General features: G+C 51.1%; 2 protein-coding genes across 2 annotated transcripts; both read right to left on the bottom strand.

Annotated features, from left to right (window-relative positions):
* Positions 1-1,010: 1,010 nt before the first annotated feature.
* Tbx10 (T-box transcription factor 10) lies at positions 1,011-3,604 on the bottom strand. The gene is made up of 7 exons (XM_051192146.1): positions 3,438-3,604; positions 3,265-3,366; positions 2,788-2,959; positions 2,258-2,413; positions 1,958-2,025; positions 1,651-1,745; positions 1,011-1,300 (listed from the first exon to the last, which is right to left on the bottom strand). Exons 1-7 carry the CDS (start codon positions 3,587-3,589, stop codon positions 1,011-1,013), a joined length of 1,035 nt encoding a protein of 344 aa, XP_051048103.1. The 5' UTR covers positions 3,590-3,604.
* A 6,488-nt stretch (positions 3,605-10,092) lies between these two features.
* Positions 10,093-13,024, bottom strand: Acy3 (aminoacylase 3). The gene is made up of 7 exons (XM_051193535.1): positions 12,924-13,024; positions 12,578-12,832; positions 11,927-12,122; positions 11,663-11,756; positions 11,363-11,470; positions 11,175-11,284; positions 10,093-10,459 (listed from the first exon to the last, which is right to left on the bottom strand). Exons 2-7 carry the CDS (start codon positions 12,811-12,813, stop codon positions 10,244-10,246), a joined length of 960 nt encoding a protein of 319 aa, XP_051049492.1. The 5' UTR covers positions 12,814-12,832; positions 12,924-13,024; the 3' UTR covers positions 10,093-10,243.
* Between the last annotated feature and the right edge of the window lie 5,832 nt (positions 13,025-18,856).

The raw sequence follows: 18,856 nt of genomic DNA, 5'->3' as shown, positions 1-18,856 counted from the left end.
GAGCGCCTCCTGAAGGAAACACCTGGCCTAGAGCTGGTGGAGGCGTGTCCGGAAAGGCGGGCCAGCTTGACTTGAGTTTCTTTCCGGGTCGTGGCTTCCCTATCAGTGCTGCCAGTTAGTTTTGGTCGTTGTGTTTTCGGAATGCTTGGGTGACCTGAATTGAATGGGTGCTGACGTCAGGTTCGGGAGTTGGGATGTCTGGATGCTGAAGATCTGATGGGCTCCTTGTCTCTCAGCTCTGTGGGTGTCGGTGCTTTCCAGAAGGTCTCATAGGAAGAGCTCCGGGTTGAGCAGAATCGGAGTCTTCCGGTTCCCGGGGCGCCCACTCCAAGAGAATGAAGCATACACGCCAACCCCCAGCCTTATCCCACCAGCATCTATCGAGCTCCTGTTCTCCTGGACTTTTCCCTCCCTACACACATCCCTACCCTGGCCTGTGTGATTCCTACTAAGCCATATTAAGCACCCCTCGATGGCCTCTAGCCTTTAGGACCACCCTTGGAGCACAGCATTTAAGTGGAGTGACAGCTGTCAGCTGGACTTCGCTGTGTGACTGAGCAGAAGCCTCTCTGAGCTGCTTACAAACTTATGTGGGTGTGCAAAGTAGGGAACACATCAGCTTAAGCGCAACCTTGCTTGTGTCATCACTGTTAACATCACCCCGGGCTCTTAGGTCCAGCTTTTGGATACCTACAAAGGCGATGGGACTGTCTGGTCTGGGTGTTCCTGTGGACAGATGTGCTCTGCCTCCTGGTATCAAGTATTTTAATACAGGGGAAGGACAATCAAAGCAGGATGTTGAGGGGTTATCATTGAGGTGGGGGGGGCAGGATTCAGGGCTTCAGGGTAGGAGTCCCAATTCCAAGAATGGCAGGCCCTAAACTGGCTTTGAGGCAGGAACCATTGCCTTCACAGCTTCCAGTTACCCTGCTTTCCTTAGAAGATGTCTCTACAGAGGAGGGCAGGAGAGCTGGGGCACAGGGTAAAAGGACTTCCAAAGCATTTGGCCATCAGGGGGAGTCTTGGCTAGACCCCAAGCACAAGGCAGAGGAAGGCAGGAGCCCGAGCCCAGCTCGGAGGGTGGGGTCTTCCTGATCTCCATCAGTGCCAATGTTGGGGAGAGGGTATGGTGCCAGCCGAGCCCTTGGGATTCCAACATGGCCAGGGGCTCCAGTGTACAGGTCCTGGTAAGGGAGGGGCCTGTAGGTGGCAGGGGCCAGCAGGACCTCTGGGGCAGGCAGCAGCTGATGGTGTGGCTGGGTAGGGGTCCTGGAGTTGGAAGCTGAAGCTTTACTGGCTTCTGAGGGAGAGAACGGTTTAAGTGGATGGCACATTTCCCCTCACAGCCCAGTCCAGTCTGCCTTGTTGCTGGTCGCCCGTCTTGGCCTGCTTCAGTATTTCTCCCTGTTCTCTTCTCTGCCTGGACTTTCTTCCTTTCCTTCTCCTCTATCCCAAGCTAGACTTGCACCTCCAGTGCCCAGCTCAGGATCCCCCCACCCCAGCCCACCCGGAGCCCTCCTGTGCTCTACCCTGTCTCTGCCCTGTTATCTTTGCCCTGGGCCTTTCTGCCCAGGTGGGGGTGAGGGGCAGGGATCTTGCTGATCACACTCTTCCTGTGTGCTTGGTATTGTGTTTGGGCTGGGTCCTCACCTTTCTCTCGTTCTGCAGATCCTTTAAGCAGGCAGGTACTGAGGCTGCCACGACTGCGGGCTGGGATGCTGAGCAGTGGCCTTGGGGAAACAGGCCTGAAGATAGAGCAAGCAGGAATGGGGAAGGAGGCAAGGAGACCCCCCCCACACACACACAGATATTATGGTCACAGTCAGATAGGGGATCCCAGGGCAAACCAGAGGACACAAATGTGAAACAGGACAGAAGCGAAGGCCTTAGGAGCTGCCTGGGTAGAGCCTGGGTACAGAGCTGGGCTAAGAGCAAGAAGGCATATGTGAGATAGTACCATGAGTCTGGGTCACTCTCTCTGAAGCCTTTGGCGAAGGGGTTGCTGGCAATTTTCAGCTGTGTGATCTACAAAGAGAAAGTATAGTTATGGGCTGGCCTCTAGCCATTGAGCCCTGAAGAGGCCACACTTAGCCACTCTGTCCTCTGGGAATTTCCAGTCAGCAGAACCCAGACCCCCTTGGCCCAGGACCTCCAGAGCCAGCATGAAGGCAGATATTTAGGGGAGAGGAGGAACCTCCAGCCTCAGTCTCCACCCTTCAGAGATGGGCTGGAGGTCATGAGCTCTGGCATGACCCACCCGGTGGTTCTGATAGGCTGTCACAGCTGTGAACTGGGTCTCCGTGAAGACAAATGACTTGAAGTTTTCCTGTGCATAGCGGGCACTGTCCTTGCGTGGATCCACAAAGACCACATGGAAACGGGGCTGGTAACGGTGCATGGAGTTGAGAATGATCTGTAGAAGGGTGGGAGCTGAGTGCAGAGGTAGAGCTCATGTAGCTACCCTCCCTAGGCCCAAGATCCTATCCCTTCTTGCCCATGGCCCATCTGTTGTTTACCTTCAGAACTACGTAGCATCTCACTACCTCGCTGTCTATCACCGTGTTAGCCACAGAGAGGAAAAGCCAGGATTCTCCCTCATCACCTGACCTATTCACTCCCCACTTTCCTCGTCTTCACTTCAGCCCCACTGGGAGTCTCCCTGCAGTTTCCGATCTAGCACCTTCCCTCCCTCCTTCTCTTCCTTCAAATACCCATTCAAATACCACACCAACCCTGCTACAACTGGCTCAACCCCTCCCTGTGATGGCTTAATGGCTTGTGCCTCACGTGGCCGTTGTCATCCATCAGGTTGTTGGTCAGCTTGAGTTTGTCAAAGGACACAATCTGACGCATCCACTGCGCACCCTTGGCTGGTGAGTCAGGATGGAAGTGTACTCTGCCAGGTGTGGCGGGGTCAGCCTTGCCTGCCACCAGCCAGGCAGAACTGTGGAAGGCATACCTGGGGGGGGGGGGCAGGGTGAGAGGTCAAGGGCTGTCCCCAGCCTGCTCAGTGGTGAAGAGGCTGATCCTGAACAGGCATGCTTAGTCTGCCTGGTGAGCATCCTTTGTTTTTAGATTAATTCTGTGTGTGTGTGTGCATGCCTGTGCATGCCTTAGGCTAGCCCATTCCCTCAGTGCTGGGCTTCCTTCTTCCTAAAGGCTGTAGCTCTAGGATAGGCCTCCTCAGAAGGACTCCTCATCACCCTGTCTGCCCTTGAGGTCCAGTTCATGTCCTCAGCATCCCTGTCCCCCCAGGGCCCAGACCTGTATCTCTTGTCATCCAGGGGGATGAAGTCCATGAGCAGAGCATAGTCAGCCAGTGTGTCCATGCCCAAGATCTTCACCTGGAAGGTGGGGAACATCCTCCTGTGGGAGGGAGGTGCTCAGCCTGGCTGTGGCCCCCACCCCTGCCCAGCCCCCACTGTCCATGCCCACACCTGCCCGCCTTGGTGACGATCATTTCTGTGCCCAGCTGGTTGAATTCTTCCCACAGTGGCTTCATCTCCAACTGCACCATCACACTGGACACACGTGGGTTCTTGGGACCCTGCCCAGTGGGCTCCATCATGGCTGGGGCTTCTGTGGACATGGTGCAGGGATCTGATGGGAATGACATCCCCAGCTGGGGCTCCCAGCTGGTGCTGGTCACAGGTGGGGGGTATGTCTCTGGGGGAGCAAGTACCCCTAGGCCAGCAGACAGGAAGACTGTGGAGAGAGGATGGAGCCTTGAGCCCTGAAGGCCTCCCTGCCTGCCAGGCTTCTGCTCCCAGCATTGCCATAAGACACTACCCCATCTCCATATTCAATTACAGTAAGCTTGTTTTGTTTTTCCTGAGACATGGTCTCAGGTAGCTCAGACTGGCCTCGTGTAACTCATTATGTATCAGAAAATATCCTTAAACTTTGGATTCTCTTGCCTCCACTTCCCAGGGCCTAGGATTACAAGCATGTGTCACCATGACTAACTGTATGGGAGTGTTGAGGCTTGGGAGCATGAGGTAGCCAAGGCTGACCATAAGCTAGGGGGACTCCTCCTGCCTCAGCTTTTCAAGTGCCAGGATTACAGCCACTGTTCCTAATTTAAAGTCTTTCCCCCAGAAAGATTCTGGAGGGCAGAGCTACATGGCCTTGGACAAGTCGTCTCACCTGTTGGATCCCCATTTTCCCTATCTCATAGGACAAATACCCACACCATGAGGAGAGCAGAGTGTGACACACACGAGTCTCTTCAAAGGTAACATATTTACAGATGGGCAAAAGTGAGGAAGCACGACACTTACAAAGCTCTGTGGAGCCCCAGCTGCCTAGTGTTGTTTTCGGGGAAGGGTCTGAAAGGGGATCTCAGTTCATCCAATTTATCTAAATTATCTTCTTTAGACCGGAAACCTGAGCTATATCCCCAGAAAAACCTTTAAATTGTGGCTATAGTACACATAATGTAAAAATTCCATGTTAACCACATTTAAGCATGTGATTCATGGCATTAGGATTTTCATGGCTGTGCAACTGCCCACCCACACCCCAAGCACTCGCCATGTTCTGGACAATCTTCTGTCACAATTTCCAATACAAGCCATTGCTGAAAGCCTCTTAACTCTCTAGTCTCCCATTTAAAATAATGATGCTTGGGCTATGGGATGTCTCAGCAGGTGAAGGAGCTTGCTGCCAAACAGGAATACATGAGTTCAATTCCCAGGATCCACATGGTAGAAGGAGAAAACTGACTGCACTTATCCTCTGATTTCCATTAGTGCACACTGTGCAAGTTTGCTTTCTTTTGATGTCATAAACACCAGGACTGAAAGCAACTAGAGGAGGAAAGGGTTTGTTTGGCTTGCAGGTCTTAGTCCATCATTGAGGGAAGTCAGGGTAGAAACTCAAGCAGGAGTTTGGAGGTAGGAACTGAAGCTGTGGAAAAACACTGCTCACTGGCTTTCTCCTCATGGCTTGTTCAGCATGCTTCCTTTTTTTCTTTCTTGTTTTGGTTTGGTTTTTGTTGTTTTGTTTTTTGATGGTTGAGTCAGGGTTTCTCTGTATAGCTCAGGCTGTCCTGGAACTCACTCTATAGACTAGGCTAGCCTCGAACTCAGAGATTTACCTGCCGCTGCTTCCTGAATGTTTCCATTAAAGGCATACACAAATACTGCCTGGCCCTCAGCTTGCTTTTTATATGACCCAGAGCCACCTGCCCAGGGTGGCATCACACCAGTGGGCTGCATCCTCCACACCAGTCTTTAATCAAGAAAAATGCCTTAGAGACATGCCCACATGGCATTCTATTGCAAACAACCAGGTGAATTCCTTTTTTCAAAATGACTCTAGCTTGCGTGAAGTTGACAACTAACCAGCACACACACAATAAATAACAAAATAATGATGCTAGGCTGGGGACACAGCTCAGCTGGTAGATTGCTTGCCTAATGTGCACAAAACACTAAGTTTGATCCCCAGTGCCACATTAAAACCACAGCAGCATAGTAGTACATGCCTGTAATGCTAAGGACTTGAGAGGCAGGAGGATCAGAAGTTCAAGGCTCTTCTCAGCTATGTAGTGAGTTGAGGCCAGCCTGGGATACATGAGACCCTGTCTCAAAAAAAAAAAAAAAAAAAAAAAAAAAAAAAAAAAAAGTGGTGAGAAAAAGCAAAAAGAAAATTAACAAGATTAACAAGCAAACAAAATGGATAAGACTCTGCTTTAAAACTGCAAATGACTAAAAGAGTGGTACTATTCTCAGTAAGATTCCAAGTCCAGCCATCAAAATGGCTGCTAGGATAAGAAAAGAAGCCAGAACCGAACAAGTGTGGAAGAAATCCTAGGGTTGGTGGAATTTAAAATGGGGCTGCCTTTTCAAACAATCAGAGGTCCTATAAAACTAAACATGGATCACTGAAGTAGGAACCCACACAAAGCTGTCTGCACCCCCACCTCAGGGCAGCGCTGTTTGGAAGAGCCAAAAGGAAGAAAAGCCAGAAGCAGTCGAGTGTCCACTGACAGATGAGCAAATAAATAAACTACAGCTCACAATGGGATACTGGTCATCCTGTAAAGGTAAGGACTTTGTGAGGCAGTGTGTGCATGCATTCGTGTGTGTGTGTGTGTGTGTGTGTGTGTGTGTGTGCGTTCTGCTCAGTGAGATAATCCAGAAGGACAGGGCCAAACTGTATAACTCGATTCACAGAAGGTAAAACGTTACAGAAACACAGAAAGTTCAAGGTGGTTGTCAGGGTCTCTAGGAGGAAAAATGTTCAGTGGTGACGAGAGAGTTTCAGCTTTATAAGATGCAAAAGATGTAAGCAGACTGTGGTGAGGGGCATACAGCCATGAATGTCCTAATACCTAATGCTGTACGCTGAAGCGTGGTTAACACAGTAAATTTTACATTATCTATTCTTGCCGCAATTTAAAGGTTTTGCCGGGGATACAGATCAGCAATTGAGCACTTGCCCAGCATGTACGGGGCGATTTGTTTTCAGTGCTCAGCTCTGGATTTTAAAAAAGGTTGTTTTGAGCCTGTGCACACCTGTACTCCCAATGCTTGGAAGCTGAAGTTATTCTCAGCTACATACTGAATTTAAGGTCAGCCTCAGCTACATGGCACCTGTGTTCAATACAGAAACAAAAATCAGTGGAGAACAATATTCCAGTAAGGGGCTGAGGACAGGAGGACATGGTGGCCAGAAGTCAGGAGGCAAGGTCTCCATTCCAGCAGGGCCACCAGGCAAGCCTGAACAAGGACAGATAGACGAGAGAGATGGGAGGGCTGGTGAGCTGGCTCAGCAGGTGGAATGGTTGCCATGGAAGTCAGACAACCTGCATTTAATTTCCAGAACCAACCAAGCTGGAAAGAGAACCAACTCCACAAGTTGTCCTCTGACTCCCACATGTGTTCCATGGCTGCCCCACCCTGCCACACACACTTGCATGCATATATGGGCAGCAAAGTGCACATACAATGATTATAAACAATAAAAAGGCAGATGGCTGCAGGTGTCCTAGGTGACACCAGGTCGGCAGTGCCACTGGACTGCTTACAGAGCATGTGAGCACAGGGTTTTGCTACAGCCCTGACTGCCCCTGTCCCATGAAGAGCAACATGTCACAAGATCCTGGGATTGTGGCAAGGGGTTGGAGGCCTTTGGGAGAAGACATCGGCTGGATCTGAGGCTGTAGCTTAGGAAGCCTCCCATCCAGTTGCTCAAGCCCCAGAACCCCACCGCTTACAAGGCCACTTCTACTGCCTGAACCATACCTACCTGCCATGCGGACAGTGAGATCTCAGCTCAGGTCAAGCTGGGCTGCAGCCTCACCCAGGGAGGGGCAGCCAGCGATGCTGGGTTGTCTTCTATGCTCAGCAATACACCTCACTCGCAAGCGTGCACAAGTCCCCAGTTCTCAGTACTGTCCTTCCCGCCTCGATTGTCCTCTGTCCACGTCCCTGGCCAAGGCTTTTCCTCTTGAGCTGGCACTTGGTCTGGATGTTCATAAAGTCTGTCTCTGGGATTCTTGGGTTGAGTGTCTCCAAAGCACCTCTGATTGTAGTGTGTGGAGCTGGGCCACTGACTGGGGTTAGCTGCAGGGGCAGGCGCATGTGGAAGGGGGCAGGTGGGGAGGTTGTGATGTTGCAAAGCCCCACCTCTCCTCTCCTGGTCCTCTCTCCCTTCTCCAGCTAAGAGCCCCCCAGCTATTCCTGATCAATGGGCCCCAGTGCAGGTGGGGGTGGGGTGCCATCTTGAGGACAGCCTGGTGTCCACAGGGAGCAGGATCTGGTTAGATAAAAGGGCTGAAGGGGAGGCAGCAGAAGAGGCTGCAAATGAGGGCTGAGTGCAGAGGTGATGCCCTCCCTCCTAGCCTAAGGCCCCAGCCTACTGGTATTGAATGGGGCAAGGGACAAGCAGGAAACACAAGAGAGGCAGGGAGAGCTCCACATTGGGTACTAAGATATTCAGATCCTCCTGCCAGTCCTAATTGCCTCAGTTTCCCTGACCTCAGTGAATAATCAACTGCCTGGGATGATCCAGCCTTAGCTGAAAATGGCATAGCAGTGGTCATCCCTTACCTATCATCGCCATTAGGGTAGACTGAGGCAGGCTGTGTATCTAGCCCCTGGTCCCTCTCCAGCCTTGCTGGGCACCTCCTCCAAGCTTCCCCATCTGGGGAACCTAGTCACGGCCAGAGACAGATGGAAGGCCCTAAGTCTGTACATCCTTAGCTGAGGGCACCCCTTGACTAGTGGCCTGTACTAAATGGCCCACAAAAACTCACCTGTCCAGGCCACCACAGCCCACCCTGGAGGGAATATCCAGGCATCCTTAGAGTTTGGTGCTGGAAGACTAGGTTCATAGAAGCCATGGTCTCTGCCAGGGCCAAACAAGGGCAGGACCCAAACCCATAGCTAGAGGGGTGCTTTTCTCTGAGTGTGGTGCTTGAGGTACAGGCTGGCTAGCTCTGCCTCTCCCTGCTACTCATTCAGTGTCCCTCAGCCTGAAGCTGGACACGGACACACACACACAGGGTCGGGGGATCCCACCTTGCATGAATCCATACTCCACTATATGGAGGACATTGACATTTGCTCTTGAGCTTTCAGCCAGGCAGGAAAGAGGTGCTGTCTGCCAATGTCTCCCAGGGGCCGCCAATGTCTCCCAGGGGCCTCCAATGTCTCCCAGGGGCCTCCAATGTCTCCCAGGGGCCTCCAATGAAGTGTGTCCCAAGCCCTCCTGCCCCGAATTCAATGTGATGAGTGGAAAGTAGGAGAGACAAAGGAGAGGTTGGGGGTCTGTCCCAGTCTTTGCAAATCATCCTCAGCCCGGATTCCCAGGAGTGGGGTTTTGTTGGGTCTCGATGTATATGTGTCTGTACTTGCCTTTGATACATGTAATGGGAAGCATAAACACATGAGCATAGAAATATTAACCCACATGCCTACATGCACATTCATGAACTCAGAGGCAGGACTGTGGATGGAGGTTTTGTATGTGTGTGTGTGTGTGTAATCTTTCCACACAGGGAACACAGCCCAGCACATGAACACACACACACTGTACAAGGCAAGACATCCTGCACCCCTCCCTAACTGACCTGCCTTCCTGCCCCAGGCTCCGGCTGGCCCGCACTGCCCTCTCATCCATCTTGCCTGCCAGCTGGTCCCCGGCGCGCCCATATCCTTCACACCTTCTCATCTCACAGCTCAATACCAGGAGGCAGCATGGCAGCCATGGCCGCAGGGAGATGAATGGGCCAGGCAGACTGCGGAGCTCCAGAGAATGAGGGCTGCAGGAGGACAGGGCTCTGGGCCCCAGCATCCTGACCTTTCCTGGGCAGTTTGCAATGCTGTGCCTACCCAGGAGGGCACCTGAGTGAGGACTGGGGGGGTGGGAACACCACTATGACCTTGCATTAGGGTTAGGGGGCCAGGGTGGAGCTGGAGGACAGTCCTGGCAGGGAAGGCACTGAGACCTGGGTCCTCTCAGATTTCAGTTCATGTTCATTTCCCTGGTGCTGGGGAGTATGGGGAGATAGAGAAGGCGGTAGTAGTAGTAAGGAACTTTGGCTTCCTTGGCTTCTGGTAGGCTTCCTTCTACCCCAACCCAAGGCATCTCCTGGAGAGCCCTGCAGCTGGGCTGTTGTCCTGGGTATACCCCTTCTGCATCCTGAATCCATTTGAGTCACCTAGAAATTTGCATCTGGGCTATGTGCATACCTACATACAGATAGCCTCAGAAGAACACTTGTGGGCCCAGTACTAAGAACACTTGGGTAGGCACACACCTGGACGAGCATAGCTGTGGACACTTACATGGGCACATGTCTGTAAGAGGGCTGGGGATCCCTCTTGGGCTCCTGGAAGTCCCTCTCCAGATCCTTCTCCACACATAGGGATCACTCTCTATTTTCAGGATTTGTGGCCAAATGTGGGCACAGAGACTACTACCACTGGTCCCAGGCTCAAGGTTACACTGGCTGGCCCTTCCCTCAGCTTCCCCTTTAGGATGCTATGCCTACTATGCATGGTCCTGTGGACATCCCTACCCTCCTTCACCCACCTCCCGAGTCAAAGAGAGGCCATATTGGACAGAGAACAAGAACCATGGTTTCCAAGCACATTCCATTTTATATCATAGGATCAGTTGTCTGGCAAGGGACATGGTGCCCAGAGTAGGACAGGGGACCCTGGGCTTGAAACTGTGCCTTGGGACCCATTGTTCAGGTAGTGAGATTGAAACCAGGCAGGCATGACTTGGGTTAGGGGGCCAGAGTGGAGCTGGAGGTCAGTCCGGGCAGAGCAGGCACCGAGACCCGGATCCTCTCAGATTTCAGGAAAGCCACGTGCTTCTCGTAGTAGGCTGCTTCATTAATGAACACAGGATACACAATGGAGTTCCCCTCATACAGCACATCCTCACCACTGAACAGCTTGAAGATGGGTTCACCAGGCCTCAGCGGCTCAAAGTCATGGTCCTGGGAGAAGAGCCAAGGCCAAGGTTGCTGGGGCATGACCTCTGCCCCCTATCCCTGCCCCAGAAGGGAGTAACTCCAGCCTTGCCTAGAAGCACTGCTTAAAAATAGGGTTAGTTCTGAGAAATGTGTCATCAGGTGCAAGAACATCAGGGAGCATACTATGCAAATTAGGATGGTTACAACATCATCAGGTAATACCCTCTCACCAGAATTGCTTCTGTATACAGTCTCCTCTTGGACAAAACATACAACATGCTTATATTTTTTAAAGTAACTCCCTAAAATAGCATTTGCATACAAAGCATATGGGCAGAACTGGCTTAGGATGCTCTCTATCAGGTGCCAAATACTCTTGAAAATACCAAGACTGCTTTAGGAAAAAGCCACAGGTCTGCACGAGACCATGTTCAACAGCAACCCTGTGTGGACAGTCAGCTCACAGACACAGGCTGCACACATACCCATGGAAAAAGAATATTTGCACTTCAAATCAGAGGACCTGTTTTCTGTCCCCTCCCTTCTGCTTCTTCAGTCAAAGGGCAGCCACCGAGAAGCCTCCCTCCACCCCAAGTGTGAGGGTTGCTGTGGCTTCAAACGCCAGGTGTGAAGCAGGGCTTCAGGTGCAGCCGTGGACTGGACCAGCCTCTGTTCCAGCTCAGAGTCTAGGGGGCTGGGGGGCATCCCTCCCAACCCTCACACTCCCTGCAGCACCTACCTGCAGCTGAGGGTGAACAGTGCCGATCAGATCACCGTCTGCTGTGCGTGGGAAGTCCACACTGCCCAAGTTCCTGTAGATGTCCATTTCAAAGGCAGGAAAGGCCATGCCTGTGTAGAGGTTAGATGTGTCCAGGAGCCAGCCCTCTCCCCAGACCTATTTCCCTGCCGGCCACTGTGGCGTCTCACCTTGGTTGAAGAGCTCGATGAAGTCCAGAATGGACGCCACTAGATTTCTCATCTGTGAGAACAGGTCGGCCCGAAGTACGCCCTGAGGCTGGGGGCCCATCTCCAGACCTGGGGACCAGGAAAGGAGATGTCAGACAGGTGCCCCAGGTCCAGACACCCACCTAGGGTCCCTCTTCTCTGGGTCCTGATTCCATCCCCCAAGTGTCTGTGCTACCCCTTCCAACTCTACTGTTCCAGACCCTAGCCCTGACTCCGCCTTCTAGCCCCTTCCCTCTCGTCCTCCCACCCCATCCCCCTCACAGATCCCATCCTTGGACACAGATTCCACGCTGTAGGTCTCCTTCCCGGATATGTCATACTGAAAGAGGCGGCATGGCAACCCTGGGTTCTGCAGCTGTGGAGTGAGAGGGACCAGTCAGAACCCAGGCCTTCTTGAGAGGGGAAACTGAGGCACTGAGGCTGGGACCTTTAGATGGCAGGCCCCTGGGGACAAGGGACGGATAGAGGTGGTACTGATCACTCTGCCCCCTCCACGCCCCCCTCCCTGCCCTCTAGGGGCCACACCTGTAGGTAGCGGCACAGGTGCAAGTTGAAGGAGCTGTGGGAGGCTTCAGAGATGAGGCAGACGCCAGTGTTGGCTGTGGTGTTGTGCAGGTCTAGGATAAAGTCAAAAGCCTGGTCTGTGCCCTTGGGGCCCAGTAGCTGGTTCAACTCTTGTGCTCTTGTCACTTCATATGGGCCATTGGGAGTGTCTGTGGAACTGTGGGAAAAGGAGTGGGGGACACCAGTCCCCAGTACCTCAATCAGTGTCCTTTTTCTTGGCTAACGTCTCACCATTGAGACGTCTCACCATTGGCTGAGATGCCACCTTCTACAAGAAGCCTTTCCTGACTGCTCTTGGCCAGGTTGGATGTTTCACTTAGCACCCCTCCCCCGCCCTTCCTCTGTGTCCCCAGTAACCTGAGGCTCACACCTTGGTCCTATTCCCCATGTGAGTCTCACTCCAGCTGTTAAAAGTCTGGCCTAAGGTTCAGTGACTGACCCATTGTGCCGTCAGGACAGACTTCTTGGAAGAAGTGACTTTGATCTGGATCTCTTGAAAGCAGAGGGTCAATAAGCAAAGGCAGGCAGGGCTGCCTTGCTAGTTACAGAGGAGGGTCTGCAGGGATGTTAGTACCCGGCTGTGGACCAGCCAACCTGGCCAAGTGTACTCACCCAAGGAAAGTGAGGGTAAAAGTGCGATTGAGATCACGGTCCATGTAACGCCGACAGGCAGCTGTGGCTGCTGGGTTGGCCAGAACTGGCATGGCTGAGAAGCTGGGTCTCTTCAGCTCCCCTGGAGCCTGCAGCCAGTGCCGGATCAGGTAGATGCCACACATCTCATTTCCATGGGTGCCCCCAGTCACAGCCACTCGGCGCAGGGGCTCCCGGGGCACAGGCAGGGAGCTCATCACAGTGTGGGGCAGGAGTCTATAAGAGACGGAGCAGGACAGCAGCGTGAGCTCCCCAGGCCCTGAGAAGTCTGAGAGGTAGCAGGGTGGTAATGTCAACTGTGTCCCACCTGTACCCAGAAGCCAAGCTCAAGGATGCCTTCAGTGAAATTTTTGTTCCACTTGGCACCTCAGTCCCACCTCTGGAACTTTCTTTGAGGGTGAGGTGCTCTCCTCACTTTTCTCCCAGAGGCCACACTTTCTTTCCTCAATGCCTTTAGAAGGAATTTCTTCCACCTGTGAAACCAACACAGGAGCCACATTGTCATACATTGTTATTAAGTCTCCATCCCTTAGAAGAATAAGTTTCTGTTTCCTGCAAACCATGTTTTTCAACCTATACTGAACTTGTAACCCCATAATGTATACCCAGCCCCTTGTGTTGTTAAACTCCTGAACACCTGTGGTGGCACACCTGCCAACCCCTTGGCAGACAGCCTTGAGCCCTGAGTCCCATTACCCTTCTGTCCAGTCACTAACAGCAATGATCTCAACAGCTGTTTTCTACGAGCCTAAGCCTTCCCCATCAAAGAGACCTCAAAACCCTTTGGGGGGGCTGCTCTCTGAAACCCGACTTAGGGGGATGCTCTCAATCTGGCCAGTCCCTTGTGCACCTCTAAATCCAGATTGCTTTAATCACATAGCCTTGGAAATTGCTCTTTCTCAGATCTAACATAGCTAACCTGAGAAGAGGGACTCAGACATTCAAAAGGGTGGGTTGGTCCCATCCCCACCATCATCACCACAGACAGTGCCAAGCTTTCCAGGGAGAGGAGACTGTCACCCCATTAGCTGTGCAGCAACAATCTAGGGTCCAGGCCACCCCTGTGAACTGGCAGGAAGCCTCTACAAGGCCTCTTACCTGCTGCTGCGTGCCTGGGCTTCCCTAGGCCACAGGCCTGATGTGTGTACCTCCTAGCCCACAGTACTTACAGGCCTGGAGGCTCCACACAGGAAGTGTTTGTGCCCAGTTAGAGTGGCTGGGCTGAGGGCCAAGCAGCCAAAGTTCTCAGGGCCCCACCCCCATGGCCTAATAGGTCCAGAACCCTGGGGCAAGTTCCTGTAATTGCCCTCTGCCAGGGGACAGTTCTATCCGCCAGGGCCTCTGAGGACTCCTGCTGGAAGCTGCACTTACTCTTGGAAAATTAATCTCAGATATTCCTGACCTGGCATGTAACACAAAAAATAAAAGACCCAGATGTTATGAGTTGTTTTTCTGACAGCTCCAAATAACACACAGGGACGCTGTATTAGATAAAATGCTGTTGGCCAGTTACTAGTGTTTCTTATTGGCTTGCTCTGTCTTAAACATTAACCCATTTCTATTAATCTAAGTATTTCCACGTGGTCTTATCTTACCAGAGAGAGGGCCTGGCGTTCTTCTCTCTCAGTCCACCATCTTGACTCTCCTCCCTCCTACTTCCTCTCTCTTCCTAGTCTCCTAGTCCCATCTATTTTGCTTTCCTATTGGCCAACAGTGCTTTATTCATTAACCAATAAGAGAAACATATTTACAGAATGACATCTCCCATCATCTCTTTTTTTCTGTCTAAATAAAAAGGGTTTTAATTTTTAACATATCAAAATATATCACACAACACTTATCAAATAAGAATCACAGGTAACATTATTTAGTCCATTAACATTTAATAAGATTTAAAATAAATATTCTATCAACTATCCTGTCTTTGTGAGTCTAAAGTCTTATATGTAACTTATTTTTAAATCTTAACTAAAGAAAACTATAACCATAACTATCTGTCTTCAACTCCCTCAAAGACCACAGAAGGATAATATATAAACTCTAGAAATGACAGAGACAACTTACTGGCCTGGTCAGTCACCTGAAGTTCTTCTGTAATGTTCCATCTTCAGCCTATAGGCCATAGTGTGTCTGGCAGACTCCTCAGCAAAGCAGGAAACTTTAAACTGTCCATATGTATGGGCAGTTTGTCAGTCACTTTTCTCTGTGTCCTGCAGACTGTCTGGCAGACTCTTCCGTGAAACAGGAACCCTGTAGCAATGTCCATCTTGTTTCGGCAGTCATTTTTCTGTGGGTCCTGCATGTCCAGTTTATACAGCATAAAGTTAAACAGCCCAGACAAGAGCAGTATCTTACCCAAATGGTTAGTCTTGTCATACTGGAGGCAAACTCCATAACGTGTTTCTTTGATGTCCATCTTCTTTCTGACACAGGTGGTGTTGCCAGGAACAGTTATGTCTCACTGTTAAGAAAAACCCCAAACCATTTTAAATGCCATATTCTGTGGGTCTTTGATAGGTTTGAAGACTGCCTGTCCATTTCAAATACATCTCTATGTATCTAGAAAACCTAACTAACACTATAAATTTTGACTATTATAGATAACTATCTATAATCTGTACTAAATTACACATTACATTTCTAAATGAGCTATGCAAACACAATATCTAAACAAGAGCAGAAATATACACATTACAAAATTGACCTTAAATTGTATCAATAAATGAAAATCATTCAAAAACAAAGTATTTATATCTGTATCATAATCTCCTTTTTACCTTTAAAGATATTGGTTGTGGTCATTAACCATTTATAACCAACACCATTTAAATGAAAACATACATAGACAATATTTGGGAATTTGGGCGTCATTCTTTTCAAACTGCTTCCTGTTGGTAGGGGACGCTGTCATGGGGATCCTAAGAAGACACAGAAATCTTGGCTGTAGCAGTCTGCAAGGCTGCTTTGTCCCATGAACATTGCTTCAGGGGGTCTTGCTTGATCAAACCATGTTAGCCTGGAAGGAATCCACAGCTTTTTATTTTCTGTGGAAACAAAAATAGAAATCCTTTTCCCCAGTAACTTGTCCTTGGACTTAAATTTTGAAGTCAAATCATTTTTAAAATATATAAATTGAATTAATCCAGCAGCATTTCTTTTAACAGTTGTTATTTCCTCAGCAGTCAAACGACCACACAGAAATATTTAGATTGATGGAAGTGGGTTAGTATTTAAGACAGCGCTAATGGATAAGAAACTAGTAACAGGCTAACAGCTTTATGTCAAATACAGCATCTCAGTGTGTTATTTGGGGTTGGCGTGGCAGAGAAACCAGGCCGGCAAGAAAACTACTCCTAGCACCCAGAGACAGATATTGGGGTTCAAGCTGAAGATCAGGGAAGCAAATCAGCCAGCCACTAGCTCTCACTTCTAACTCAGGCTGAAATGGCTGATCCATGCATGAGCTCTTCACCAAGTCTCAGACTGCTGCCTCTCCTCTGCAGCGAATGCCTCCTACTGAATCCTGAAGACCCTGCTTCTACCTTTTATACCCCTTTAGTTCTGGGACTAAAGCCATGTGATTTGTCACTCTTTCAATCATATGTATCCCTGTGTGGCCTTGAACTCAGAGAGATCGGTCTACCTCTTCTTAAACCTGAGTCCTAGTATTACAGGTGTGTACCACCACCCCCTAGCTTCTGGCTGCTGGGATGAAAGGTTTGTGCCTGGATTCTATGGCTTGTGGCTGACTTTGCTTCCTGAATCCCTCAGGCAAGCTTTAATAAATCATAAATAATACATCACTACACTGGAATGATGACTCCCAGTACTCAGAAAGGCTTTGCTGACTATGGAGGGGTTCAGGGCCTGGTCCCACATGGGTAGACAAGGCCCCAGCCTGTCTGGTGTCCTGCCCCATCCACCCAGAGAGGCACTTTCCTTAAGGCTAAGGTGGACACGGGTGGCTAGTGACTTGGTTGTGGCTGCACTAGCCTTGTACCTTGGGGCCACTAGAAAAGAAGTCCCCTTCCCTTGGCCTTCTTAGCATCATCCCCTGTCCTTGCAGCTCTAGGGCATCTCCCCACTTCTTTGAGGCTGGGACCCATGAGATTAAAATCTTAGAGCCCATTGATGCCTCAAATGAAATTGTGGTCTTTGTGGTCTTCAAAGGTGCTATAACCAAAATGGCTTTGTTGGCTCTGTTTTGGGAAACAACCCTCAGACCCAGTTTACAGATGTGGAAACTGAGGTTCAGGCAGAGTAGCTAACAGTGCACTGAACACAGGGAACAGTTGGACATGGAAGACAGGGTCTGACTCTGTTCCCTGCTGCCTCTATGGGGTCCTAGAGAAGGGTGAAGGAGACGTCCTTGTCCCACCCAGGGCTGTCCATCTCACTGAGCTCAATTGTTCACTGGCAGGAACCAAGCATTGTTCAGAGGTCAATGAGGAGAAAAGCAAGATGGAGGCAGTGAACCGCGCTGCTCACTTAACCATGCAGGCCTGTGTGTGCCGACTGAACCATGCAGGCCTGTGTGTGCCGACTGTCTGCACCTGGGCACCTGTGTCCCAGGATGCCCTCACTCTAAGACTTTTGCTGCTGAATGTCCAAGCTGACCAGATAGTTTGGGGCTTCTGGGTGGCCAGGGTCCTCTGACTCAGGTGGTCTGAGCCTGCCCTCTTACCATCCCCACCCTGTGGCTCTGCCAAGTCAATGGGATAGTGGGGCCCTGTGGCTTACCGTTGTTCTCACCAGGGCAACTGTCCTTTGGCAGAGAGCTGGAGGCGGTGAAGTACCTTTTCTGGAATCTGGGGTCTCAGCTGAGAGGCAGCAGAGACCTCCATGAGGCCATGAGGCCACCGGACCTTTCGCCAGCAGTTCCTAGGAGCTGTTCCCCAAGTCCTCACCCTGTAGGTGTCAGGGAGTATTGGAGGGGATGAGCAGATGAGTTGACTTGCCTCCTTCCCAGTCCCAACTGTGCTCCAGCCAAAAGCCTTAGTCACCCAGCTGCTGGGGTCCTGCTGACTCCCGCAGGGACTCAGAAGTGGGAATCATTTGTCAACTTGGCTGCTTGGGGGTGGGGTGGGGGGGGTGGGAGGTGGGGGGTGGCAGTGTTCAGTGCCCTTCCTGCCAGGAGGCACAGGGCTCTACCGAGCTATGGGGAGGGCAGCAGTGAGGAATGAATGCTTCATTTCCTTGGCTTCTCTGTTCCTGTGGGCTTCTAGAATGGAAATGGGACTGGGAGCCAACGTATAAACTCTCTCTCTCTCTCTCTCTCTCTCTCTCTCTCTCTCTCTCTCTCTCTGTGTGTGTGTGTGTGTGTGTGTGTGTGTGTGTGTCTATCTGTCTGTCTGTCTGTCTCAAATTCTAGGGGCAGACCCGATGAGTTATACCTCCAAGCCCCAGGAAAGAGAGGGGGCCCCCCGCCAAGCTGTGTGACCCGGAGAGAGGCAGTGCCTTCCCTGGGTTTTGGATCCTGTATGGGAAATGAGAGTGAGGCAGCTGTGGGGATAGGGGCAAAGCAAATGCAAGCCTGGAAGATTGACATGAGCAAGAACACCCCAAGGTGAGAAAGGCTAGAGCGATGCCAATCATGGCCTTCACAGGCCCAGCATCTCTCTGGTTAGCGAAACGGAGGCCCAGAAAGGTATCAGAACTAAGCTACCCCAACTCCAACTTGTAAATCGTGATCCAAAAGGGCCTTGTGGCCTGGGATCCATGCCTGAGGACCATGGACCCAGTGGCTTTAGAGCCCCTGCCTGACCCTCCACTCTCCTGACATCGTCACTGCTCAGCTCCTCTGGCCTGTCTGTCACATCTTGGTCAGGGTCCATCAGCCTTACTCCCTGTGCTTGATGTCCTGAGTCCTCAGGACAGTGACACTGGCCACCTCTTACCAGCTTCTCCAGCCTGCTCTGTCCAGTCATCCAGTCTGCCCTTCACAAAGGACCTCCCATCCCCCTGGCAACGACTCCCAAGGTGACATCTGAGACCCAGGGTGTCACGATGTAGCTGCTCCTCCTGCTCCCTTCTGGGATGGAATCTCCCAGGAAGCAGTGCTCAGACCGCTCTGAGAAGGAGATTGTCATCTTGCAGCGCTTCTGGCATCTGCCTGGTGTTTTCCCCCAAGGACTGGGGGATGACAGATGGCTTTGTCTTCCTCTGAAAGAGCTTTGAATGCCAGCCCTGGGGAATGAGCCAGAGAAGGACATGGGAGACTGTGCCAGAGACCACATGACC

This window comes from Phodopus roborovskii, unplaced genomic scaffold (genome assembly GCF_943737965.1).
Source record: "Phodopus roborovskii unplaced genomic scaffold, PHOROB, whole genome shotgun sequence".
Classification (NCBI taxonomy): Eukaryota; Metazoa; Chordata; class Mammalia; order Rodentia; family Cricetidae; genus Phodopus; species Phodopus roborovskii.
This window is presented reverse-complemented; position numbering and strand designations above follow the sequence as displayed.

What these genes read in the sequence shown, in the direction of transcription:
- Tbx10 (XM_051192146.1), bottom strand. Translation starts at nt 3,589, where the DNA reads ATGTCCACAGAAGCCCCAGCCATGATGGAGCCCACTGGGCAGGGTCCC. An exon ending in CTGGATGACAAGAGATACAG is followed by an intron (nt 2,960 to 3,264) that starts GTCTGGGCCCTG and finishes CCCCCCCCCCAG; the next exon opens with GTATGCCTTCCACAGTTCTG. An exon ending in CAGCCTATCAGAACCACCGG is followed by an intron (nt 2,026 to 2,257) that starts GTGGGTCATGCC and finishes TTCTCTTTGTAG; the next exon opens with ATCACACAGCTGAAAATTGC.
- Acy3 (XM_051193535.1), bottom strand. Translation starts at nt 12,813, where the DNA reads ATGAGCTCCCTGCCTGTGCCCCGGGAGCCCCTGCGCCGAGTGGCTGTG. An exon ending in TGTGTCCAAGGATGGGATCT is followed by an intron (nt 11,471 to 11,662) that starts GTGAGGGGGATG and finishes CCTGGTCCCCAG; the next exon opens with GTCTGGAGATGGGCCCCCAG. An exon ending in CTGTTCACCCTCAGCTGCAG is followed by an intron (nt 10,460 to 11,174) that starts GTAGGTGCTGCA and finishes CTCTTCTCCCAG; the next exon opens with GACCATGACTTTGAGCCGCT.